At 35.6% G+C, this 27,500-nt stretch overlaps 1 protein-coding gene across 1 annotated transcript in view; it reads right to left on the bottom strand.

Moving 5' to 3' along the window:
• The window catches only part of LOC130824962 (uncharacterized), a 25,856-nt gene extending 1,901 nt beyond the window's left edge, over window positions 1–23,955 (bottom strand). The window contains exons 1-3 of the mRNA XM_057689985.1: window positions 23,852–23,955; window positions 23,622–23,751; window positions 20,472–20,522 (exon numbers count right to left, since the gene is read on the bottom strand). Coding sequence (XP_057545968.1) covers window positions 20,472–20,522; window positions 23,622–23,751; window positions 23,852–23,955 — 285 coding nt within the window. The remainder of the gene's footprint in view (window positions 1–20,471; window positions 20,523–23,621; window positions 23,752–23,851) is intronic.
• Between the last annotated feature and the right edge of the window lie 3,545 nt (window positions 23,956–27,500).

Below are 27,500 nucleotides of genomic sequence, written 5' to 3'. Positions count from 1 at the left end.
AATATGACTATGATTTTCAATTCTAACAACTTCTACACAATAATATATACCAAATAGTATTGTGTACCAAGTTTCGTGCAAAACAAACTAAGTTTGAGCTACTTTACGCGCGAAATTGACAAAAACGCTTAAAAACCCTTAAAATCACAACTTAACACCCTAATTTCAAGCATATGACTATTATTTTAATTTCAACCCATTTCCACACAATAATATATGCCAAATAGTGTTGTGTGCCAAGTTTCGTGCAAAACAAACCAAGTTTGACCTACTTTACACGCGAAATTGACAAAAACGCTTAAAAACCCTTAAAATCGCAACTTAACACCTAATTTCTAGCATATGACTATTATTTTAAATTCTAACCATTTCAACACAATAATATATGCCAAATAGTGTTGTGTGCCAAGTTTCGTGCATAACAAACCAAGTTTTAGCTACTTTACGCGCGAAATTGACAAAAACGCTTAAAAACCCTTAAAATCACAACTTAACACCTAATTCCTAGAATATGAATATTATTTTCAATTTTAACCACTTCAACACAATAATATATGCCAAATTGTGTTGTGTGCCAAGTTTCGTGCGTAACAAACCAAGTTTGAACTACTTTACGCGCGAAATTGACACAGCAGCAAATAGTGACCAGACCACCTTGCACGACACGTGGAGACCAAACCTATGCATCCAGGACCTAGGCTAAAGTGGAAATGGAATCTTGGTACTTGGATCTAGCTATCAAGGTCCTAAAACCATTCTAACAATCCCCGTGGACTCCTAGAAGCTGAGTTGAAGGAGGGCTGCTCGACAGTTTGCTAAATCAGAATTGTTTAAGTGTTTGTGGTTGTTTTGTGTTCTTTTCATGAACATTCGTAGTTTTTATCTGTGTCATTAATGAAAGCTTACGCACAACATTAATCCTTGCATAACCAAGGCCTTAATCAGCCTCGGTTTCGCATCATAACTAAGTTTGGGCTACTTTACGTGCGAAATTGACAAAAACGCTTAAAAACCCTTAAAATCGCAACTTAACACATAATTTCTAGCATATGACTATTATTTTAAATTCTAACCATTTCAACACAATAAGATATGCCAAATAGTGTTGTGTACCAAGTTTCATGCAAAACAAACCAAGTTTGACCTACTTTACGCGCGAAATTGACAAAAACGCTTAAAAACCCTTAAAATCGCAACTTAACACCTAATTTCTAGCATATGACTATTATTTTCAATTCTAACCATTTCAACACAATAATATATGCGAAATAGTGTTGTGTGCCAAGTTTCGTGCAAAACAAACCAAGTTTGAGCTACTTTACGCGCGAAATTGATAAAAACGCTTAAAAACCTTTAAAATCGCAACTTAACACCTAATATCTAGCATATGATTATTATTTTCAATTCTAACCATTTCAACACAATAATATATGCCAAATAGTGTTGTGTGCCTAGTTTCGTGCGTAACAAACCAAGTTTGAGCTACTTTACGCGTGAAATTGACACAGTAGCAAATAGTGACCAGACCACCTTGCACGACACGTGGAGACCAAACCTATGCATCCAGGACCTAGAATAAAGTGGAAATGGAATCTTGGTAATTGGATCTAGCTATCAAGGTCCAAAAACATTTCTAACAATCCCCGTGGACTCCTAGAAGCTGAGCTGAAGGAGGGCTGCTCGACAGTTTGCTAGATCAGAATTGTTTAAGTGTTTGTGCTTGTTTTGTGTTCTTTTCATGAACATTTATAGTTTTTGTCTATGTCATTAGTCAAAGCTTACGCACAACATTAATCCTTGCATAACCAAGGCCTTAATCAGCCTCGGTTTCGCATCATAACCAATTTTTAGCTAATTTACGCGCGAAATTGACAAAAACGCTTAAAAACCCTTAAAATCGCAACTTAACACCTAATTTCTAGCATATGACTATTATTTTAAATTCTAACAATTTCAACACAATAATATATGCCAAATAGTGTTGTGTACCAAGTTTCGTGCAAAACAAACCAAGTTTGACCTACTTTATGCGCGAAATTGACAAAAACGCTTAAAAACCCTTAAAATCGCAACTTAACACCTAATTTCTTGCATATGACTATTATTTTCAATTCTAACAATTTCAAGACAATAATATATGCCAAATAGTGTTATGTGCCATGTTTCGTGCAAAACAAACCAAGTTTGAGCTACTTTACACGCGAAATTGACAAAAACGCTTAAAAACCCTTAAAATCGCAACTTAACACCTAGTTTCTTGCATATGACTATTATTTTCAATTCTAACCATTTCAACACAATAATATATGCCAAATAGTGTTGTGTGCCAAGTTTCGTGCATAACAAACCAAGTTTGAGCTACTTTACGCGCGAAATTGACAAAAACGTTTAAAAACCCTTAAAATCGCAACTTAACACCTAATTTCTAGAATATGACTATTATTTTCAATTATAACAATTTCAACACAATAATATATGCCAAATAGTGTTGTGTGCCAAGTTTCATGCGTAACAAACCAAGTTTGAGATACTTTACGCGCGAAATTGACACAGCAGCAAATAGTGACCAGACCACCTTGCACGACACGTGGAGACCAAACCTATGCATTAAGGACCTAGGCTAATGTGGAAATGGAATCTTGGTACTTGGATTTAGCTATGAAGGTTCTAAAACCATTCTAACAATCCCCGTGGACTCCTAGAAGCTGAGCTGAAGGAGGGCTGCTCGACAGTTTGCTAGATCAGATTTGTTTAAGTTTTTGTGGTTGTTTCGTGTTCTTTTCATGATCATTTGTAGTTTTTGTCTGTGTCATTAATCAAAGCATATGCACAACATTAATCCTTGCATTACCAAGGCCTTAATCAGCCTCGGTTTCGCATCATAACCAAGTTTGAGCTACTTTACGCGCGAAATTGACAAAAACGCTTAAAAACCCTTAAAATCGCAACTTAACACCTAATTTCTAGCATATGACTATTATTTTAAATTCTAGCCATTTCAACACAATAATATATGCCAAATAGTTTTGTGTGCCAAGTTTCGTGCGTAATAAACCATGTTTGACCTACTTTACGCGCGAAATTGACAAAAACGCTTAAAAACCCTTAAAATCGCAACTTAACACCTAATTTCTAGCATATGACTCCTATTTTCAATTCTAACCATTTTAACACAATAATATATTCCAAATAGTTTTGTGTGCCAAGTTTCGTGCATAACAAACCAACTTTGAGCTACTTTACGCGCGAAAGTGACAAAAACGCTTAAAAACCCTTAAAATCGCAACTTAACACCTAATTTCTAGCATATGACTATTATTTTCAATTTTAACAATTTCAACACAATAATATATGCCAAATAGTGTTGTGTGCCAAGCTTCGTGCGTAACAAACCAAGTTTGAGCTACTTTACGCGCGAAATTGACACAGCAGCAAATAGTGATCAGACCACCTTGCACGACACGTGGAGACCAAACCTATGCATCTAGGACCTAGGCTAAAGTGGAAATGGAATCTTGGTACTTGGATCTAGCTATCAAGCTCCTAAAACTATTCTAAAAATCCCTGTGGACTCTTAGAAGCTGAGCTGAAGGAGGGCTGCTCGACAGTTTAATAGATCATAATTGTTTAAGTGTTTCTGGTTGTTTCGTGTTCTTTTCATGATCATTTGTAGTTTTTGTCTGTGTCATTAATCAAAGCATACGCACATAATTAATCCTTGCATACCAAGGCCTTAATCAGCCCCGGTTTCGCATCAACACCAAGTTTGAGCTACTTTACGCGCGAAATTGACAAAAACGCTTAAAAACCCTTAAAATCGCTACTTAACACCTAATTTCTAGAATATGACTATTATTTTCAATTCTAATCATTTCAACACAATAATATATGGCAAATAGTGTTGTGTGCCAAGTTTCGTGCAAAACAAACCAAGTTTACTTTACACGCGAAATTGACAAAAACGCTTAAAAACCCTTAAAATCGCAACTTAACAACTAATTTCTAGCATATGACTATTATTTTCAATTCTAACCATATCAATACAATAATATATGCCAAATAATGTTGTGTGCCAAGTTTCGTGCATAACAAACCATGTTTGACCTACTTTACGCGTGAAATTGACAAAAACGCTTAAAAACCCTTAAAATCGCAACTTAACACCTAATTTCTAGCATATAACTATTATTTTCAATTCCAACCATTTCAACACAATAATATTTGCCAAATAGTGTTGTGTGCCAAGTTTCGTACGTAACAAACCAAGTTTGAGCTGCTTTACGCGCGAAATTGACACAGCAGCAAATAGTGACCAGACCACCTTGCACGACACGTGGAGACCAAACCTATGCATCCAGGACCTAGGCAAAAGTGGAAATAGATTCTTGGTACTTGGATCTAGCTATCAAGGTCCAAAAACCATTCTAACAATCCCCGTGGACTCCTAGAAGCTGAGCTGAAGGAGGGCTGCTCGACAGTTTGCTAGATCAGAATTGTTTTAGTGTTTGTGGTTGTTTCGTGTTCTCTTCATGATCATTTGTAGTTTTTGTCTGTGTCATTAATCAAAGCTTACGCACAACATTAATCCTTGCATAACCAAGGCCTTAATCAGCCCTGGTTTCGCATCAAAACAATGTTTGAGCTTCTTTACGCGCGAAATTGACAAAAACGCTTAAAAACCCTTAAAATCGCAACTTAACACCTAATTTCTAGCATATGACTATTATTTTAAATTCTAACCATTTCAACACAATAATATTTTTCAAATAGTGTTGTGTGCCAAGTTTCGTGCAAAACAAACCAAGTTTGACCTACTTTACGCGCGAAATTGACAAAAACGCTTAAAAACCCTTAAAATCGCAACTTAACACCTAATTTCTAGCATATGACTATTATTTTCAATTCTAACTATTTCAACCCAATAATATATGCGAAATAGTGTTGTGTGCCAAGTTTCGTGCAAAACAAACCAAGTTTGAGCTACTTTACGCGCGAAATTGACAAAAACGCTTAAAAACTTTTAAAATCGCAACTTAACACCTAATTTCTAGCATATGATTATTATTTTCAATTCTAAACATTTCAACACAATAATATATGCCAAATAGTGTTGTGTGCCAAGTTTCGTGCGTAACAAACCAAGTTTGAGCTACTTTACGCGCGAAATTGACACAGCAGGAAATAGTGACGAGACCACCTTGCACGACACGTGGAGACCAAACCTATGCATCCAGGACCTAGGATAAAGTGGAAATGGAATCTGGTACTTGGATCTAGCTATCAAGGTCCAAAAACCATTCTAACAATCCCCGTGGACTCCTAGAAGCTGAGCTGAAGGAGGGCTGCTCGACAGTTTGCTAGATCAGAATTGTTTAAGTGTTTGTGGTTGTTTTGTGTTCTTTTCATGAACATTTATAGTTTTTGTCTGTGTGATTAGTCAAAGCTTACGCACAACATTAATCCTTGCATAACCGAGGCCTTAATCAGCCCCGGTTTCGCATCATAACCAATTTTGAGCTAATTTACGCGCGAAATTGACAAAAACGCTTAAAAACCCTTAAAATCGCAACTTAACACCTAATTTCTAGCATATGACTATTATTTTAAATTCTAACCATTTGAGCACAATAATATATGCCAAATAGTGTTGTGTACCAAGTTTCGTGCACAACAAACCAAGTTTGACCTACTTTACGCGCGAAATTGACAAAAACGCTTAAAAACCCTTAAAATTGCAACTTAACACCTAATTTCTAGCATATGACTATTATTTTCAATTCTAATCATTTCAACACAATAATATATAGTGTTGTGTGCCAAGTTTCGTGCAAAACAAACCAAGTTTGACCTACTTTACAAGCGAAATTGACAAAAACGCTTAAAAACCCCTTAAAATCGCAACTTAACAACTAATTTCTAGCATATGACTATTATTTTCAATTCTATCCATATCAATACAATAATATATGCCAAATAGTGTTGTGTGCCATGTTTCGTGCATAATAAATAAAGTTTGACCTACTTTACGCGTGAAATTGACAAAAACGCTTAAAAACCCTTAAAATCGCAACTTAACACTTAATTTCTAGCATATAACTATTATTTTCAATTCTAACCATTTCAAAACAATAATATTTTTCAAATAGTGTTGTGTGCCAAGTTTCGTGTGTAACAAACAAAGTTTGAGCTACTTTACGCGCGAAATTGACACAGCAGCAAATAATGACCAGACCACCTTGCACGACACGTGGAGACCAAACCTATGCATCCAGGACCTAGGCAAAAGTGGAAATGGATTCTTGGTACTTGGATCTAGCTATCAAGGTCCTTAAACCATTCTAACAATCCCCATGGACTCCTAGAAGCTGAGCTGAAGGAGGGCTGCTCGACAGTTTGCTAGATAAGAATTGTTTTAGTGTTTGTGGTTGTTTCGTGTTCTCTTCATGATCATTTGTGGTTTTTGTCTGTGTCATTAATCAAAGCTTACGCACAACATTAATCCTTGCATAACCATGGCCTTAATCAGCCCCGTTTCGCATCAAAACAATGTTTGAGCTACTTTACGCGCGAAATTGACAAAAACGCTTAAAAACCCTTAAAATCGCAACTTAACACCTAATTTCTTGTATATGACTATTATTTTAAATTCTAACCATTTCAACACAATAATATATGCCAAATAGTGTTGTGTACCAAGTTTCGTGCAAAACAAACCAAGTTTGACCTGCTTTACGCGCGAAATTGACAACAACGCTTAAAAACCCTTAAAATCGCAACTTAACACCTAATTTCTAGCATATGACTATTATTCTCAATTCTAACCATTTCAACACAATAATATATTTCAAATAGAGTTGTGTGCCAAGTTTCGTGCGTAACAAACCAAGTTTGAGCTACTTTACGCACGAAATTGACACAGCAGCAAATAGTGACCAGACCACCTTGCACGACACGTGGAGACCAAACCTATGCCTCCAGCACCTAGGCTAAAGTGAAAATGGAATCTTGGTACTTGGATCTAGCTATGTAGGTCCTAAAACCATTCTTAGAATCCCCGTGGACTCCTAGAAGCTGAGCTAAAGGAGGGCTGCTCGACAGTTTGCTAGATCAGAATTGTTTAAGTGTTTGTGATTGTTTTGTGTTCTTTTCATGAACATTTGTAGTTTTTGTCTGTGTCATTAATCAAAGATTACGCACAACATTAAACCTTGCATAACCAAGGCCTTAATCAGCCCCGGTTTCGCATCATAACCAAGTTTGAGCTACTTTACGCGCGAAATTGACAAAAACGCTTAAAAACCCTTAAAATCGTAACTTAACACCTAATTTCTAACATATGACTATTATTTTAAATTCTAACCATTTCAACACAATAATATATGCCAAATAGTGTTGTGTGCCAAGTTTCGTTCGTAATAAACCAAGTTTTAGCTACTTTACGCGCGAAATTGACACAGCTGCAAATAGTGACCAGACCACCTTGCACGACACGTGGAGACCAAACCTATGCATTCAGGACCTAGGCTAAAGTGGAAATGTAATCTTGGTACTTGGATTTAGCTATCAAGGTTCTAAAACCATTCTAACAATCCCCGTGGACTCCTAGAAGCTGAGCTGAAGGAGGGCTGCTCGACAGTTTGCTAGATCAGAATTGTTTAAGTGTTTGTGGTTGTTTCGTGTTCTTTTCATGATCAATTGTAGTTTTTGTCTGTGTCATTAATCAAAGCTTATGCACAACATTAATCCTTGCATAACCAAGGCCTTAATCAGCCCCGTTTTCCCATCAAAACCAAGTTTGAGCTACTTTACGCCGAAATTGACAAAAACGCATAAAAACCCATAAAATCGCAACTTAACACCTAATTTCAAGCATATGACTATTATTTTTAATTATAACCATTTCAACACAATAATATATGCCAAATAGAGTTGTGTAACAAGTTTTTTGCGTAACAAACCAAGTTTGAGCTACTTTACGCGCGAAATTGACACAGCAGCAAATAGTGACTAGACCAACTTGCACGACACGTGGAGACCAAACCTATGCATCCAGGACCTAGGCTAAAGTGGAAATGGAATCTGGGTACTTAGATCTAGCAATCAAGGTGCTAAAACACTTCTAACAATCCCCGTGGACTTATAGAAGCTTAGCTGAAGGAGGGCTGCTCGACAGTTTGCTAGATCAGAATTGTTTAAGTGTTTTTGGTTGTTTTGTGTTCTTTTCATGAACATTTGTAGTTTTTGTCTTTGTCATTAATCAAAGCTTACGCACAACATTAATCCTTGCATAACCAAGGCCTTAATCAGCCCCGATTTCGCATCATAACCAAGTTTGAGCTACTTTACGCGCGAAATTGACAAAAACGCTTCAAAACCCTTAAAATCGCAACTTAACACCTAATTTCTAGCATATGACTCCTATTTTCATTTCTAACCATTTTAACACAATAATATATTCCAAAAGTGTTGTGTGCAAAGTTTCGTGCATAACAAACCAAGTTTGAGCTACTTTACGCGCGAAATTGAAAAAAACGCTTAAAAACACTTAAAATCGCAACTTAACACCTAATTTCTAGCATATGACTATTATATTCAATTCTAACAATTTCAACACAATAATATATGCCAAATAGTGTTGTGTGCAAAGTTTCGTGCGTAACAAACCAAGTTTAAGCAACTTTACGCGCGAAATTGACACAGCAACAAATAGTGATCAGACCACCTTGCACGACACGTGGAGACCAAACCTATGCATCCAGGACCTAGGCAAAAGTGGAAATAGAATCTTGGTACTTGGATCTAGCTATGAAGGTCCTAAAACCATTCTAACAATCCCCGTGGACTCCTAGAAGCTGAGCTGAAGGAGGGCTGCTTGACAGTTTGCTAGATCAAAATTGTTTAAGTGTTTCTGGTTGTTTCGTGTTCTTTTCATGATCATTTGTAGTTTTTGTCTGTGTCATTAATCAAAGCTTATGCACAAAATTAATCCTTGCATACCAAGGCCTTAATCAGCCCCGGTTTCGCATCAAAACCATGTTTGAGCTACTTTACCCGCGAAATTGACAAAAACGCTTAAAAACCCTTAAAATCGCAACTTAACACCTAACTTCTAGCATATGACTATTATTTTCAATTATAATCATTTCAACACAATAATATATGCCAAATAGTGTTGTGTGCCAAGTTTCGTGCAAAACAAACCAAGTTTGACCTACTTTACACGCGAAATTGACAAAAACGCTTAAAAACTTATTAACATCGCAACTTAACAACTAATTTCTAGCATATGACTATTATTTTCAATTCTAACCATATCAATACAATAATATATGCCAAATAGTGTTGTGTGCCAAGTTTCGTGCATAACAAACCAAGTTTGACCTATTTTACGCGTGAAATTGACAAAAACGCTTAAAAACCCTTAAAATCAAAAGTTAACACCTAATTTCTAGCATATAACTATTATTTTCAATTCTAACCATTTCAACACAATAATATTGCCAAATAGTGTTGTGTGCCAAGTTTCGTGCGTAACAAACCAAGTTTGAGCTACTTTACGCGCGAAATTGACACAGCAGCAAATAGTGACAAGACCATCTTCCACGACACGTGGAGACCAAACCTATGCATCCAGGACCTAGGCAAAAGTGGAAATGGATTCTTGGTACTTGGATCTAGCTATCAAGGTCCTAAAATAATTCTAACAATCCCCGTGGACTCCTAGAAGCTGAGCTGAAGGAGGGCTGCTCGACAGTTTGCTAGATCAGAATTGTTTTAGTGTTTGTGGTTTTTTCGTGTTCTCTTCATGATGATTTGTAGTTTTTTTCTGTGTCATTAATCAAAGCTTAGGCACAACATTAATCCTTGCATAACCAAGGCCTTAATCAGCCCCGGTTTCGCATCAAAACAATGTTTGAGCTACTTAATGCGCGAAATTGACAAAAACGCTTAAAAACCCTTAAAATCGCAACTTAACACCTAATTTCTAGCATATGACTATTATTTTAAATTCTAACCATTCCAACACAATAATATTTGCCAAATAGTGTTGTGTGCCAAGTTTCGTGCGTAACAAACCAAGTTTGAGCTGCTTTACGCGCGAAATTGACACAGCAGCAAATAGTGACCAGACCACCTTGCACGACACGTGGAGACCAAACCTATGCATCCAGGACCTAGGCCAAAGTGGAAATGGATTTTTGGTACTTGGATCTAGCTATCAAGGTCCTAAAACCATTCTAACAATCCCCGTGGACTCCTAGAAACTGAGCTGAAGGAGGGCTGCTCGACAGTTTGCTAGATCAGAATTGTTTTAGTGTTTGTGGTTGTTTCGTGTTCTCTTCATGATCATTTGTAGTTTTTGTCTGTGTCAGTAATCAAAGCTTACACACAACATTAATCCTTGCATAACCAAGGCCTTAATCAGCCCTGGTTTCGCATCAAAATAATGTTTGAGCTACTTTACGCGCGAAATTGACAAAAACGCTTAAAAACCCTTAAAATCGCAACTTAACACCTAATTTCTAGCATATGACTATTATTTTAAATTCTAACCATTTCAACACAATAATATTTTTCAAATAGTGTTGTGTGCCAAGTTTCGTGCAAAACAAACCAAGTTTGACCTACTTTACGCGCGAAATAGACAAAAACGCTTAAAAACCCTTAAAATCGCAACTTAACACCTAATTTCTAGCATATGACTATTATTTTCAATTCTAACCATTTCAACACAATAATATATGCGAAATAGTGTTGTGTGCCAAGTTTCGTGCAAAACAAACAAAGTTTGAGCTACTTTACGCGCGAAAATGACAAAAACGCTTAAAAACCTTTAAAATCGCAACTTAACACCTAATTTCTAGCATATGATTATTATTTTCAATTCTAAACATTTCAGCAAAATAATATATGCCAAATAGTGTTGTGTGCCAAGTTTCGTGCGTAACAAACCAATTTTGAGCCACTTTACGCGCGAAATTGACACAGCAGCAAATAGTGACGAGACCACCTTGCACGACACGTGGAGACTAAACCTATGCACCCAGGACCTAGGATAAAGTGGAAATGGAATTTGGTACTTGGATCTAGCTATCAAGGTCCAAAAACCATTCTAACAATCCCCGTGGACTCCTAGAAGCTGAGCTGAAGGAGGGCTGCTCGACAGTTTGCTAGATCAGAATTGTTTAAGTGTTTGTGGTTGTTTTGTGTTCTTTTCATGAACATTTATAGTTTTTGTCTGTGTGATTAGTCAAAGCTTACGCACAACATTAATCCTTGCATAACCAAGGCCTTAATCAGCCCCGGTTTCGCATCATAACCAATTTTGAGCTAATTTACGCGCGAAATTGACAAAAACGCTTAAAAACCCTTAAAATCGCAACTTAACACCTAATTTCTAGCATATGACTATTATTTTAAATTCTAACCATTTGAACACAATAATATATGCCAAATAGTGTTGTGTACCAAGTTTCGTGCACAATAATCCAAGTTTGACCTACTTTACGCGCGAAATTGACAAAAACACTTAAAAACCCTTAAAATCGCAACTTAACACCTAATTTCTAGCATATGACTATTATTTTCAATTCTAATCATTTCAACACAAAAATATATGCCAAATAGTGTTGTGTGCCAAGTTTCGTGCAAAACAAACCAAGTTTGACCTACTTTATACGCGAAATTAACAAAAACGCTTAAAAACCCTTAAAATCGCAACTTAACAACTAATTTCTAGCATATGACTTTTATTTTCAATTCTATCCATATCAATACAATAATATATGCCAAATAATTTTGTGTGCCAAGTTTCGTGCATAATAAACAAAGTTTGACCTACTTTACGCGTGAAATTGACAAAAACGCTTAAAAACCCTTAAAATCGCAACTTAACACTTAATTTCTAGCATATAACTATTATTTTCAATTCTAACCATTTCAACACAATAATATTTTTCAAATAGTGTTGTGTGCCAAGTTTCGTGTGTAACAAACCAAGTTTGAGCTACTTTACGCGCGAAATTGACACAGCAGCAAATAGTGACCAGACCACCTTTCACGACACGTGGAGACCATACCTATGCTTCCAGGACCTAGGCAAAAGTGGAAATGGATTCTTGGTACTTGGATCTAGCTATCAAGGTCCTTAAACCATTCTAACAATCCCCATGGACTCCTAGAAGCTGAGCTGAAGGAGGGCTGCTCGACAGTTTGCTAGATCAGAATTGTTTTAGTGTTTGTGGTTGTTTCGTGTTCTCTTCATGATCATTTGTGGTTTTTGTCTGTGTCATTAATCAAAGCTTACGCACAACATTAATCCTTGCATAACCAAGGCCTTAATCAGCCCCGGTTTCGCATCAAAACAATGTTTGAGCTACTTTACGCGAGAAATTGACAAAAACACTTAAAAACCCTTAAAATCGCAACTTAAAACCTAATTTCTAGCATATGACTATTATTTTAAATTCTAACCATTTCAACACAATAATATATGCCAAATAGTGTTGTGTACCAAGTTTCAAGCAAAACAAACCAAGTTTGACCTGCTTTACGCGCGAAATTGACAACAACGCTTAAAAACCCTTAAAATCTTAACTTAACACCTAATTTCTAGCATATGACTATTATTCTAAATTCTAACCATTTCAACACAATAATATATTCCAAATAGAGTTGTGTGCCAAGTTTCGTGCGTAACAAACCAAGTTTGAGCTACTTTACGCACGAAATTGACACAGCAGCAAATAGTGACCAGACCACCTTGCACGACACGTGGAGACCAAACCTATGCCTCCAGGACCTAGGCTAAAGTGAAAATGGAATCTTGGTACTTGGATCTAGCTATGTAGGTCCTAAAACCATTCTAATAATCCCCGTAGACTCCTAGAAGCTGAGCTAAAGGAGGGCTGCTCGACAGTTTGCTAGATCAGAATTGTTTAAGTGTTTGTGGTTGTTTTGTGTTCTTTTCATGAAAATTTGTAGTTTTTGTCTGTGTCATTAATCAAATATTACGCACAACATTAATCCTTGCATAACCAAGGCCTTAATCAGCCCCGGTTTCGCATCATAACCAAGTTTGAGCTACTTTACGCGCGAAATTGACAAAAACGCTTAAAAACCCTTAAAATCGCAACTTAACACCTAATTTCTAGCATATGACTATTATTTTAAATTCTAACCATTTCAACACAATAATATATGCCAAATAGAGTTGTGTATTATGTTTTTTGCGTAACAAACCAAGTTTGAGCTACTTTACGCGCGAAATTGACACAGCAGCGAATAGTGACTAGACTAACTTTCACGACACGTGGAGACCAAACCTATTCATCCAGGACCTAGGCTAAAGTGGAAATGGAATCTGGGTACTTAGATCTAGCAATCAAGGTGCTAAAACACTTCTAACAATCCCCGTGGACTCCTAGAAGCTTAGTTGAAGGAGGGCTGCTCGACAGTTTGCTAGATCAGAATTGTTTAAGTGTTTGTGGTTGTTTTGTGTTCTTTTCATGAACATTTGTAGTTTTTGTCTTTGTCATTAATGAAAGCTTACGCACAACATTAATCCTTGCATAACCAAGGCCTTAATCAGCCCCGGTTTCGCATCAAAACAATGTTTGAGCTACTTTATGCGCGAAATTGACAAAAACGCTTAAAAACCCTTAAAATCGCAACTTAACACCTAATTTCTAGCATATGACTATTATTTTAAATTCTAACCATTTCAACACAATAATATATGCCAAATAGTGTTGTGTGCCATGTTTCGTGCGTAACAAACCAAGTTTGAGCTACTTTACGCGCGAATTTGACAAAAACGCTTAAAAACCCTTAAAATCGCAACATAACACCTAATTTCTATCATATGACTATGATTTTCAATTCTAACCATTTCAACACAATAATATATGCCAAATAGTTTTGTGTGCCAAGTTTCGTGCTTAACAAACCAATTTTGACCTACTTTACGCGCGAAATTGACAAAAACGCTTAAAAACCCTTAAACTCGCAACTTAACACCTAATTTCTAGCATATGACTATTATTTTCAATTCTAACCATTTCAACACAATAATATATGCCAAATAGTGTTGTGTGCCATGTTTCGTACGTTACAAACCAAGTTTCAGCTACTTTACGCGCCAAATTGACACAGCAGCAAATAGTGACCAGACCACCTTACACGACACGTGGAGACGAAACCTATGCATCCAGAACCTAGGCAAAAGTGGAAATGTATTCTTGGTACTTGGTTCTAGCTATCAAGGTCCTAAAACCATTCTAACAATCCCCGTTGCCTCCTAGAAGCTGAGTTGACGGAGGGCTGCTCGACAGTTTGCTAGATCAGAATTGTTTTAGTGTTTGTGGTTGTTTCGTGTTCTCTTCATGATCATTTGTAGTTTTTGTCTGTGTCATTAATCAAAGCTTACGCACAACATTAATCCTTGCATAACCAAGGCCTTAATCAGCCCCGGTTTCGCATCAAAACAATGTTTGAGCTACTTTACGCGCGAAATTGACAAAAACGCTTAAAAACCCTTAAAATCTCAAATTAACACCTAATTTCTAGCATATGATTATTATTTTAAATTCTAACCATTTCAACACAATAATATATGCCAAATAGTGCTGTGTGCCAAGTTTCGTGCGTAACAAACCAAGTTTTAGCTACTTTACGCGCGAAATTGACAAAAACGCTTAAAAACCCTTAAATTCGCAACTTAACACCTAATTTCTAGCATATGATTATTATTTTAAATTCTAACCATTTCAACACAATAATATATGCCACATAGTGTTGTGTGCCATGTTTGGTGCATAACAAACCAAGTTTGACCTACTTTACGCGCGAAATTGACAAAAACGCTTAAAAACCTTTAAAATCGCAACTTAACACCTAATTTCTAGCATATGACTATTATTTTCAATTATAACCATTTCAACACAATAATATATGCCAAAAAGTGTTGTGTGCCAAGTTTCGTGCGTAACAAACCAAGATTTAGCTACTTTACGCGCGAAATTGACAAAAACGCTTAAAAACCCTTAAAATCGCAACTTAACACCTAATTTCTAGCATATGACTATTATTTTAAATTCTAACCATTTCAACACAATAATATATGCCAAATAGTGTTGTGTGCCAAGTTTGGTGCATAACAAACCAAGTTTGACCTACTTTACGCGCGAAATTGACAAAAACGCTTAAAAACCTTTAAAATCGCAACTTAACACCTGATTTCTAGCATATGACTATTATTTTGAATTCTAACCATTTCAACACAATAATATATGCCAAATAGTGTTGTGTGCCATGTTTCGTACGTAACAAACCAAGTTTTAGCTACTTTACTCTCGAAATTGACAAAAACGCTTAAAAACCCTTAAAATCGCAACTTAACACCTAATTTCTAGCATATGACTATTATTTTAAATTCTAACCATTTCAACACAATAATATATGCCAAATAGTGTTGTGTGCCAAGTTTGGTGCATAAGAAACCAAGTTTGACCTACTTTACGCGCGAAATTGACAAAAACGCTTAAAAACCCTTAAAATCGCAACTTAACTCCTAATTTCTAGCATATGACTATTATTTTCAATTCTAACCATTTCAACACAATAATATATGCCAAATAGTGTTGTGTGCCAAGTTTCGTGCGTAACAAACCAAGTTTTAGCTATTTTACGCGCGAAATTGACGCAGCAGCAAATAGTGACCAGACCACCTTGCACAACACGTGGAGACTAAACCTATGCATCCAGGACCTAGGAAAAAGTGGAAATGGAATCTTGGTACTTGGATCTAGCTATCAAGGTCCTAAAACCATTCTAACAATCCTCGTTGCCTCCTAGAAGCTTAGCTAAAGGAGGGCTGCTCGACAGTTTGCTAGATCAGAATTGTTTAAGTGTTTGTGGTTGTTTCGTGTTCTTTTCATGATCATTTGTAGTTTTTGTCTGTGTCATTAATCAAAGCTTACGCACAACATTAATCGTTGCATAACCAAGGCCTTAATCAGCCCCGGTTTCGAATCAAAACCAAGTTTGAGCTACTTTACACGCGAAATTGACAAAAACGCTTAAAAACCCTTAAAATCGCAACTTAACACCTAATTTCTAGCATATGACTATTAGTTTCAATTATAACCATTTCAACGCAATAATATATGCTAAATAGTGTTGTGTGCCAAGTTTCGTGCATAACAAACCAAATTTGAGCTACTTTATGCGCGAAATTGACAAAAACGCTTAAAAACACTTAAAATCGCAACTTAACACGTAATTTCTAGCATATGACTATTATTTTAAATTCTAACCATTTCAACACAATAATATATGCCAAATAGTGTTGTGTGCCAAATTTCGTGCATAACAAACCAAGTTTGACCTACTTTACGCGCGAAATTGACAAAAACGCTTAAAAACATTTAAAATCGCAACTTAACACCTAATTTCTAGCATATGACTATTATTTTCAATTCTAACCATTTCAACACAATAATATATGCCAAAAAGTGTTGTGTGGCAAGTTTCGTGCGTAACAAACCAAGTTTTAGCTACTTTACGCGCGAAATTGACAAAAACGCTTAAAAACCCTTAAATTCGCAACTTAACACCTAATTTCTAGCATATGACTATTATTTTAAATTCTAACCATTTAAACACAATAATATATGCCAAATAGTGTTGTGTGCCAAGTTTGGTGCATAACAAACCAAGTTTGACATACTTTACGCGCGAAATTGACAAAAACGCTTAAAAACCCTTAAAATCGCAACTTAACTCCTAATTTCTAGCATATGACTATTATTTTCAATTCTAACCATTTCAACACAATAATATATGCCAAATAGTGTTGTGTGCCAAGTTTCGTGCGTAACAAACCATGTTTTAGCTACTTTACGCGCGAAATTGACGCAGCAGCAAATAGTGTCCAGACCACCTTGCACGACACGTGGAGACTAAACCTATGCATCCAGGACCTAGGCTAAAGTGGAAATGGAATCTTGGTACTTGGATCTAGCTACCAAGGTCCTAAAACCATTCTACAATCCCCGTGGACTCCTAGAAGCTGAGCTGAAGGAGGGCTGCTCGACAGTTTGCTAGATCAGAATTGTTTAAGTGTTTGTGGTTGTTTCGTGTTTTTTTCATGATCATTTGTAGTTTTTGTCTGTGTCATTAATCAAAGCTTACGCACAACATTAATCGTTGCATAACCAAGGCCTGAATCAGCCCCGGTTTCGAATCAAAACCAAGTTTGAGCTACTTTACACGCGAAATTGACAAAAACGCTTAAAAACCCTTAAAATCGCAACTTAACACCTAATTTCTAGCATATGACTATTAGTTTCAATTCTAACCATTTAAACACAATAATATATGCTAAATAGTGTTGTGTGCCAAGTTTTGTGCATAACAAACCAAATTTGAGCATCTTTACGCGCGAAATTGACAAAAACGCTTAAAAACACTTAAAATCGAACCTTAACACGTAATTTCTAGCATATGTCTATTATTTTCAATTCTAACCATTTCATCACAATAATATATGCCAAATAGTGTTGTGTTCCATGTTTCGTGCATAACAAACCAAGTTTGACCTATTTTACGCGCGAAATTGACAAAATACGCTTAAAAACGCATAAAATCGAATTTGTGTACCTTTATTGCTGTCCATTTTGAAAATGTGGCTCTGGTTGTAGATCCCATTTGTGCACACACTTTTTTCATTGCGCTGAAACGCATGGGAAAACTAAAACTATTTATATATATATATATAACACTTAATTAAATCAAATTGGTAAAATAATTAATATTACGTACGCATTCAACAACGCTTTGAATTTTGTGTTGCGAGGTGGGCTTTGAGGTTTTTGTAATGAGTCAAAGACGTGCACAGTGTTCGTTAAAGGACATATGACCAAAAGTTTCCAATGCAAACTACAAACACAAATTTAAAATCAACAAATAAGAGATTAGGTGACTTTAAAAATCAAAAGATAAGTTCAATTTCAAAAATAAAACTTACTCTTCCACATATGGAGTCAAAATGAATGTGTGTTTAGATGCAAGGGAATTAGTCAAAGCAGTCTCAATGTATGCTCTGACGTCATCTGGATCATTTACACATTTACTACCCGAAATCGACTCCAGACAAACCGTCCAATTTTTATTGGAGGTTCGCAAGAATTTAGCTACTCGTAAGCCGCACTAAACTCACAAATAAGAAAATGTTGGACCTCTTGAGTTTTGATGATGACTACACTTAAGCAAATATGTGTTTAGAGATTGTGTGCAGGTCGATATCCGATTAATTGTGATCGTTGATAGTACCTATGGCTTAGTTCATGGGAATGCACGTGTCAAAAGGATTCAAGGGATGTTAGAAGAAGTATATCGCTTGGGATGTAAAATGGAGACAGCAGGTCTACTGTTCCTAAGTTGGATGTTCTAGCAAAACTGGATTCTGGAAACAGCGCACTATTCCTAAACTGGAGTCAGCCTACGTTAACTGGAAATTCTGGTTATTTATTTATAATTATTATTTTTAGTTAATGTATTAAATAAAGTTAATTTGTTGCATTTATTAATTATTATAATTAATTGGCAAAAAGTTTTCTTAAAATTACTTTACGTATGAGCCTCTAAATAAAGATCCTTTATTTTAGGATCTATTTTTAGTAAATATTGGATTTACTAAAAATAGAATTAGTTGTTGTTGAATGGGTCTTAGCTATCATTCTTAACCGTCTTTATACCTACAAGTTAGCAAGTAACCATTCGTAATAAGCATAACCGTTTCTATTTATAGCAAACACGTTCTAGCAATTAGTACTGGAACAGGAACAGCTATTGAAGAAACTGCTGCTTGAAGGGAACAGAAGCTATTTTAGGCAAATGGGAACAGCGGTTATTTCTGTATGATTTGACTTAATCAAATAACCGTATGTTTGGTTAATCCACATTACTCCCATGATCTTTTTGATAATGGAATAATGGATTGGAATATTCCTTATTCTTAGGGATTTTAGCTCTATAAATAGTGGACTCGATTATTCTTCAAAACTTGCCTTAGTATGAGCCATTAAATCATACGTAATTTTGGGAGAATTTTTACAAGAAAATTTTGTTTTTAAAAATGCCAATTAATTTATAATAGTTTCTTGTGCAACTCATTGATTTTATTTTTAGAGAATTTTTATCCTTTTATAAGGGTTTTTGAGAGAATTTGTAATTAGACTCGGGTGAGTCTAAGGGGGAAATTAGATAGCTTTTAATGAAGCTAGAGAAGAGATTAGCTTTAAGTAAAGCTAAGGAGAAAGCTTCTAGTGAAGCTAGTGGTGAGAATTAGCTTTTAGTGAAGCTAAGTTTGTTGCTTTGAGTGAAGCAATTTGAGAGAGAAGAGTTGGCCTAGTTGATGCGCTTCGAGTGAAGTAAGATGTTTAATGTAATTGTAACGAGTTGCCTTACACATAGTGGAGAATTTAGAAATCCCGAGGGGTCGTGGTTTTTCCTTCTATTTAGGCCTAGAAGGTTTCCACGTAAAAATCATTTGTCTCTTTTAATTATTTCGCTCTAAGTTTAAGCTTTATTTATTTAATTCAATTCCGCAAAAACAGGGCAAAAACACTTAAACTAGTAACAACAACAATTAACCCCCCCTCTTGTTGCTGTTCCCGTTCCTAATTGAGTCTACAATTGGTATCAGAGCCCTGTTCCCAGAAGATCAGGAGACCCTGAGGGCAGATTCTGGTGTTCTCGAAAATGTCAATTATGAACGAGCGAATGGATGAAGGGTATTCTACTCAAAGACCGCCCATTTTCGATGAAAATTCTATACATAATGGAAGAATAGGATGGAAATCTGCATCAAGGCAGAAAATTATCAAGTTTGAAGGGTCATCGAAATTGAAGATTTTGAGGTAACCATTATTAACTCCAACAAAGAAGCAGGTACATATCTCTAATCCATTTTCTATCCATCCATCCAATTTAAGTAAAAATAAATTAATAGAGTTGCTAAAGGAGACACAAATTGAACTTGAAAATGGTAATGATAAGTGTCTCCAATTGGAAAAGGAGCTCAAAGTAAGTAAAGACCATGTCTCCTATATAAACACCTTTAGATCCGATGTCCAAAACAGATTTTTCGGTTTGTTGGACCAAAACATAATTTTAAAGGAAAATATGGAGAGAATTAAAAAGGAAAATGTTATTCTTAATATTGAGTTGTCGTAATACAAATTATTAGGCTTGAATAAAGAATTGAATGGTGCATCTAAAGATTTGTGCAATGATTTTTAAAATTTAAAGTTGAATCTAGAATCCAACCGTAACAATGATGATAAGCTTGAATTATATTCAAGAGAAAAAGGGAAAATCAAAAGTGTTCCCAAATAGATTCAAGAAGCTAAAAGTAAAATTCAAAACGCCTAGATCACTTTAAGAATAACAAGAAGAAAAAGGCTTACGTTGATCTCCTTAGAGACAGAATCTGTTTCTTCTGTGGAGAAACTGGCCATCTGAAGGACCAGTGCACCAAAAGGGAACAGTACACTGTCTCCAACAGAAATTATGTCGATAACATTCTGATAAAGAAAAAAGATTCTTGTAAAATCGACAAGGAACCCAAGACAGCCTGGGTTCCTGTAACTAACCATTAATTTTTTTCAGGTCCAAGTGAGGGGGAACAACTCATGGTATCTCAACAGTGGGTGTTCCAAGCACATGACGGGTGACAAATCTGAATTTCTCTCACTTGAAGCCTATGATGGGGGAACAGTAACCTTCGGTGACATTATGAAGGGTGAGATAATCGCCAAAGGAAAAGTTGGAAGGTCATGTTCCCATGCTATCGATAATGTGTTTTTAGTCGAGAATTTGAAACATAACTTACTTAGCATTTCTCAATTTTGCGATAAAGGTAACTCTGTGAACTTTACTTCTGAAAAATGCATTATTTCTAGGAATGACACAGGATATATCGTTCTTGAGGGAATCAGAAAAGGGAACACTTATGTAGTGGACCTGGACATTGTTCCCAAAACCAGCCTAACGTGTCTAAGTGTTATAGAAGACGACCCACTTCTTTGGCATAAGCGTCTAGGTCATGCTAGTTATACATTGATTAATACATTAATATCAAAAGACCTAGTAAGAGGACTACCAACTATAAAATTCCTTGAGGATGAAATTTGTGATCCTTGTGCCAAAGGAAAACAAGTGATGTCATCTTTTAAATCAAAGAATATTGTGACCACCACTAAACCACTTGAATTATTACATATGGATCTATGTGGACCTATGAGAACACAAAGCCGTAGTGGCAAAAGATATGTGTTTGTTATTGTTGATAATTATAGTAGATTTACTTGGATTTTATTTTTAGTTAGTAAAGATGAAGCCTTTAATGAGTTTATTTCTTTCACTAACAAAATACAAAAATCTAACAATAATCAAATTATTCACATAAGGTCAGATCATGGAAGAGAATTCGAAAATTCAAGTTTAATGAATTATTGCAATGAGCATGGATTAAGTCATAATAATTTTTCGGCACCACGAACACCACAACAAAATGGTGTAATAGAAAGGAAAAATAGAAATTTAGAGGAAATGGCTAGAACCATGTTAATTGCTAGTGGTTTACCTAGAAATTTTTGGGCCGAAGTTGTTAATACTGCATGTTATATTTTGAATCGTGTATTAATAAGACCAATCACTTCAAAGACACCCTATGAATTGCTTAAAGGTGTTAAACCAAATATTTCCTATTTTCGTGTGTTTGGATGCAAATGTTTTGTTCATGTGAATGGAAAACGAAATATAGGGAAGTTTGATGAAAGAAGTGATGAAGCAGTATTTCTTGGATACTCATCTCATCACATAGTAAGGCATACAGAGTTTATAACAAAAGAACAATGAGTGTGGAAGAATCCGTTCATATAATTTTCGATGAATCTAACTTTTTGTCAAGTGAACAGGATACAAATAATTTTAAAATAGGTCTTGCAAATCTAGAACACGATGATGAAGAATTGAAAGTGCAAGATCAAGGAACAGTAGATGAACAGCCTTTTCCTGAAGAAGCAGAAAGGCTTGATCATAATCTGGAACTTCCAGTTCAACGGGACCAGCAGACTGTTCCCAATACAGTTGTTCCCACAGACGAGCAAGTTGATCTAGTAGCTGAACAGAATGTCAATCAAGCTGATGAACCAGAACATGCTACTGTTCCCACAAGAGAATTTGCGCCCAAACCTTGGAAATATCAAAGTTATCATCCTCTTGATTTGATTATAAGTGATTTGAATAAGGGAACACAAACTAGATCTCAAATGAGAAACTTTTGTGCACACTTTGCGTTCCTATCAACACTTTAACCCAAAATCATGAAGAAGCTCTAAAGGATTCCGAATGGATCCTCGTGGTCAAAGGGTACAATCAACAAGAGGATATTGATTATACAGAGACATTTGCACCGGTAGCAAGGTGATCTAGTTAATAGAAAAAGTACATCAGGTATGGTACAATTTCTTGGCTCATGTTTAGTTTCATGGAGTTCCAAGAAACAAAACACTGTTGCATTATCCACTACCGAAGCTGAATACGTAGCAGCAGCAGCTTGCTGTTCCCAAATGCTATGGATAAAGCAGTAGCTAAGAGATTTTGGTATTAAGTTTGAATGTGTTCCTATTTATTGTGATAATACCAGTGCCATATGCATATCTAAAGATCCAGTGCATCATTCAAGAGTAAAACACATACACATTAGGCATCATTTTCTTAAGGATAATGTTGAAAATGAAAATATTATTTTAAAGCATGTAAACACAAACGAGCAAATAGCAGATATCATGATTAAACCGCTTCCAAGGGAACAACATGAGAAAATGAGATTGGAACTTGGCATGATCAAGCTGCATTGAAGTGAGTGACATATGTGATCCTTAAAGACAGAATGAAAATTGAAAAGGTCGATCAACCACAAAATCTTGATTGAAAAATCGATTATCGAAAGGATCAGGTACGCACCATTTAAAAGTATATACTGTGAATGCTCATATGATTGCTTATTCGATTTGATCAAATTGTTGTAGCATAAAATTTTCATTTATTTTTCATTTTCATAACAAATTTCATAATATTTAATATATATATTACCCAGCAATTTCCATTAAAATAGCGGGAGTTAAATCATCATAGTTCTTCACTAAATTTGTCTGTTTCCATTTCACATTTTGTGTTCAAATGCGCGAATTAAATAAGGAACATGAGTCACCTAAACACACGTCCCCTCACATTCATTTTATACACTCTCACATGCCAAGCCCTAAGCCCTTCATCCTCAAACGCAATCAACTCTAAATTCCAAAATCATCTTCATCTTCTCACATTTCCTGCGAAATCTCGCTCCATCAACTCATCAAATCACCATGAAAACCAATAGCCGTACACCCAAAATGAAATAACCCAAGCCTTTAAGAATTATCCACCCAACACCTTTATTAACTGCTCAAGAGTCATCTTCAAAAGAACAGCAGGACACTCCTGGTGGCACTAAAATGGCTAGGTGTGCCCGCAAATGGATTTGATGTTTATTATGTTGGATCAAAGATAACTTTCTTTGAAATAGATGAAAAGGATGTCTGGAAATTTTTAGGGATCACTGAAAAACGAGGGAAGGTCAGCCATAATGCACTATCCCCTTTACACAAATTGTTGTATAACATTGCACATAGATTTGTTTTGCTGCGAAATTCCAAACGCAGTGAAGTAAGTCTGCGAGATGCAACCCTAATTTACTGCATGGCTAACAATAATCAATTTTCCCTCTTTGATGATCTCTCACTTAAGTGAATGCATTTCTAAAGGTTGTGTAATTGGATATGGAGGTTTGCTGACTTGGATTTTTAGGAAGATAGGTGTTCCACTTGAAGGACAAAACTTTCCCATGGGTCCGAACAATATGATAGGTGCCAAGTGCTTAAATAACTTACACCTTAAATTAAATGCAAAAGAGACCCTTGAGAATATCTCTGAACAATCTGAGGGCACAAATGAAGAAGAAAATGAAGAAAATGTTAAGGAAGAGGAAGTAAATAAGAAGGAACAGGAGCCTGTTCCCTCTGCCACTGAGAAGGCAGAGGAGCATTCTGAAGAGGAACAGGAGGAAAATTCATGTAAGGGGGAAGTTGAGAAGGAACCTGTGGAGGATGCTGTGGAGGAAGAAGAAGAGAAAGATGAGGAGAGTTCTTTACCTGGTTCAAAACCTAGGAAGAATCGTAGGCTAGCTTCCAAAGGAAAGAAACCTGTTGTTATTATTGATGATGACTCAACCTCATATACAACAGCTAAACTAAGCCATCCTTCCTCACCTAAACCTGCCACACCGTCATTCCATAATTTTTATTAACCACCACAGTCACCTATACCATCATCACCACCACCAGTACACACAATCACCAAATCAAGGTTTAGGTGACACTACAATTCCTACAGCTCCTTTATCCTCCATTCTCCTAAAACTCCCAGAATTGCAGACAAGCTTACTTGTTTTTAAGGATGAAATTCGTGTCTCCATAGCCTCACTATCTGCTCAAATGGACCAAATGGAAGCACGTTTGGGGGCCAAGCTTGACACAGTAGAGGTGGAAACAGAATATATAGATGAAGAAGCTCCTGCATCTTAATTTCTCCTGATAATCATCATATTTTCTTATTTATTGCAATCATCTCTATTATCAAACAATTTTTTTTGGTACCAGCTGGGGTACATCCTTTAACAATGATAATATGTTGAACAATTTCTTTTATGCTACTAACTATCTATGACGATTGATCATAGCTGATCTTGTTTGCATTCATTGTTACTGCTTTTTACTTTGTGCATCCTTATTCTCTCTTTGACTATGACTATATGCTTAGTGTTGTGGTTTGATTGCTCCAATTCTTTTTGAATGATGTCAAAAGGGGGAATATTTGACACAAACTTAAATAATGCTTGAGTATGCTTAGCTCTGATAATATCTATTATGTTGGACTTTAGGATTAAGGTTATGATTCATGATCTAAGGCTGTTTGGCTGTGTGCTGCTGATGATTATTTATTGCTTGTTTATTGCTTGCTGATTTTGCTGTGATTGTCAAAGTATAGTTCATCTATTGTCAGTATATAGTTAACACCTTTTGTTAATGCTTAATGCTCTGATACTTATGATCAAGATTGATTTATATTGCTCTGATAATAGAAGTTATTTGATGAACTGTTGCTCTGATGACTCTGATGATGAATTGTTCTAATAATTGTTTTGAATGTTCTGTTGATAGGAGTATAAGATATATGCTCTGATTATATGATTAATTGTTCTGATTCAAAGTTATTACATTTGAAATACTTAGTGATTTATGTTAACTATTTTTGGAAACTATTTAAAAACATATATTTTATATTGTGTTTTTATACTATATGGAGTAAACTGTGTTGCTATGATTGCTTGGTAAATTATATTGTAACGAGTTAATTTACGAAGTTATGTAGAGTTGTTTTAATCTCTGACATGCTCTAAAAATTGATTTTACTCTAATTTTATTTTAAGTTTGTTTAAAAGTTTGTCATCATCAAAAAGGGGGAATTTGTTGGACCTCTTGAGTTTTGATGATGACTACACTTAAGCAAATATGTGTTTAGAGATTGTGTGCAGGTCAATATCCGATTAATTGTGATCGTTGATAGTACCTATGGCTTAGTTCATGGGAATGCACGTGTCAAAAGGATTTAAGGGATGTTAGAAGAAGTATATCGCTTGGGATGTAAAATGGAGACAGCAGGTCTACTGTTCCTAAGTTGGATGTTCTAGCAAAACTGGATTCTGGAAACAGCGCACTATTCCTAAACTGGAGTCAGCCTACGTTAACTGGAAATTCTGGTTATTTATTTATAATTATTATTTTTAGTTAATGTATTAAATAAAGTTAATTTGTTGCATTTATTAATTATTATAATTAATTGGCAAAAAGTTTTCTTAAAATTACTTTACGTATGAGCCTCTAAATAAAGATCCTTTATTTTAGGATCTATTTTTAGTAAATATTGGATTTACTAAAAATAGAATTAGTTGTTGTTGAATGGGTCTTAGCTATCATTCTTAACCGTCTTTATACCTACAAGTTAGCAAGTAACCATTCGTAATAAGCATAACCGTTTCTATTTATAGCAAACACGTTCTAGCAATTAGTACTGGAACAGGAACAGCTATTGAAGAAACTGCTGCTTGAAGGGAACAGAAGCTATTTTAGGCAAATGGGAACAGCGGTTATTTCTGTATGATTTGACTTAATCAAATAACCGTATGTTTGGTTAATCCACATTACTCCCATGATCTTTTTGATAATGGAATAATGGATTGGAATATTCCTTATTCTTAGGGATTTTAGCTCTATAAATAGTGGACTCGATTATTCTTCAAAACTTGCCTTAGTATGAGCCATTAAATCATACGTAATTTTTGGAGAATTTTTACAAGAAAATTTTTTTTTTAAAAATGCCAATTAATTTATAATAGTTTCTTGTGCAACTCATTGATTTTATTTTTAGAGAATTTTTATCATTTTATAAGGGTTTTTGAGAGAATTTGTAATTAGACTCGGGTGAGTCTAAGGGGGAAATTAGATAGCTTTTAATGAAGCTAGAGAAGAGATTAACTTTGAGTAAAGCTAAGGAGAAAGCTTCTAGTGAAGCTAGTGGTGAGAATTAGCTTTTAGTGAAGCTAAGTTTGTTGCTTTGAGTGAAGCAATTTGAGAGAGAAGAGTTGGCCTAATTGATGCGCTTCGAGTGAAGTAAGATGTTTAATGTAATTGTAACGAGTTGCCTTAAACATAGTGGAGAATTTAGAAATCCCGAGGGGTCGTGGTTTTTCCTTCTATTTAGGCCTAGAAGGTTTCCACGTAAAAATCGTTTGTCTCTTTTAATTATTTCGCTCTAAGTTTAAGCTTTATTTATTTAATTCAATTCCGCAAAAACAGGGCAAAAATCGCTTAAACATTTTTTTTTTCAATTTTTTTTCCTATTTATTGCTGCAAATAAACAAAAACAGCAGCAAATGATAAGCAGCAAATACGTTTTTTTCCACTAGTGTGGGTAGTCATCCTTGGGACAAGCTTTATTAAGATCAATGAAATCAACACACATCCACCACTTGTCGTTGGGTTTTTTGACAAGCACAACATTAGAAAGCCATTAAAAGACTTTATTTACCATACTCCTTCTGATTCAAGAATCCTCATAGTTTCCCTTCTTTAGCAAGTTGGTGCAATACTCGTTTGAGTTCCCTGCACTGTGACAAAGTGTGACCATATTCCTTATGATAATCGCACCATAAATTATAGTTACCACGATCAGAAGGAGTTGTAGTAGGTTACAGTACTAGGAGTTCATCCATGATAGCATAGGGGATTATTACCTTCATCCCGCAAGTTCCTCTTTTAGGGTTCTTCTTCCGT

This window comes from Amaranthus tricolor, chromosome 10 (assembly GCF_026212465.1).
Source record: "Amaranthus tricolor cultivar Red isolate AtriRed21 chromosome 10, ASM2621246v1, whole genome shotgun sequence".
NCBI classification, from domain to species: domain Eukaryota; kingdom Viridiplantae; phylum Streptophyta; class Magnoliopsida; order Caryophyllales; family Amaranthaceae; genus Amaranthus; species Amaranthus tricolor.
This window is presented reverse-complemented; position numbering and strand designations above follow the sequence as displayed.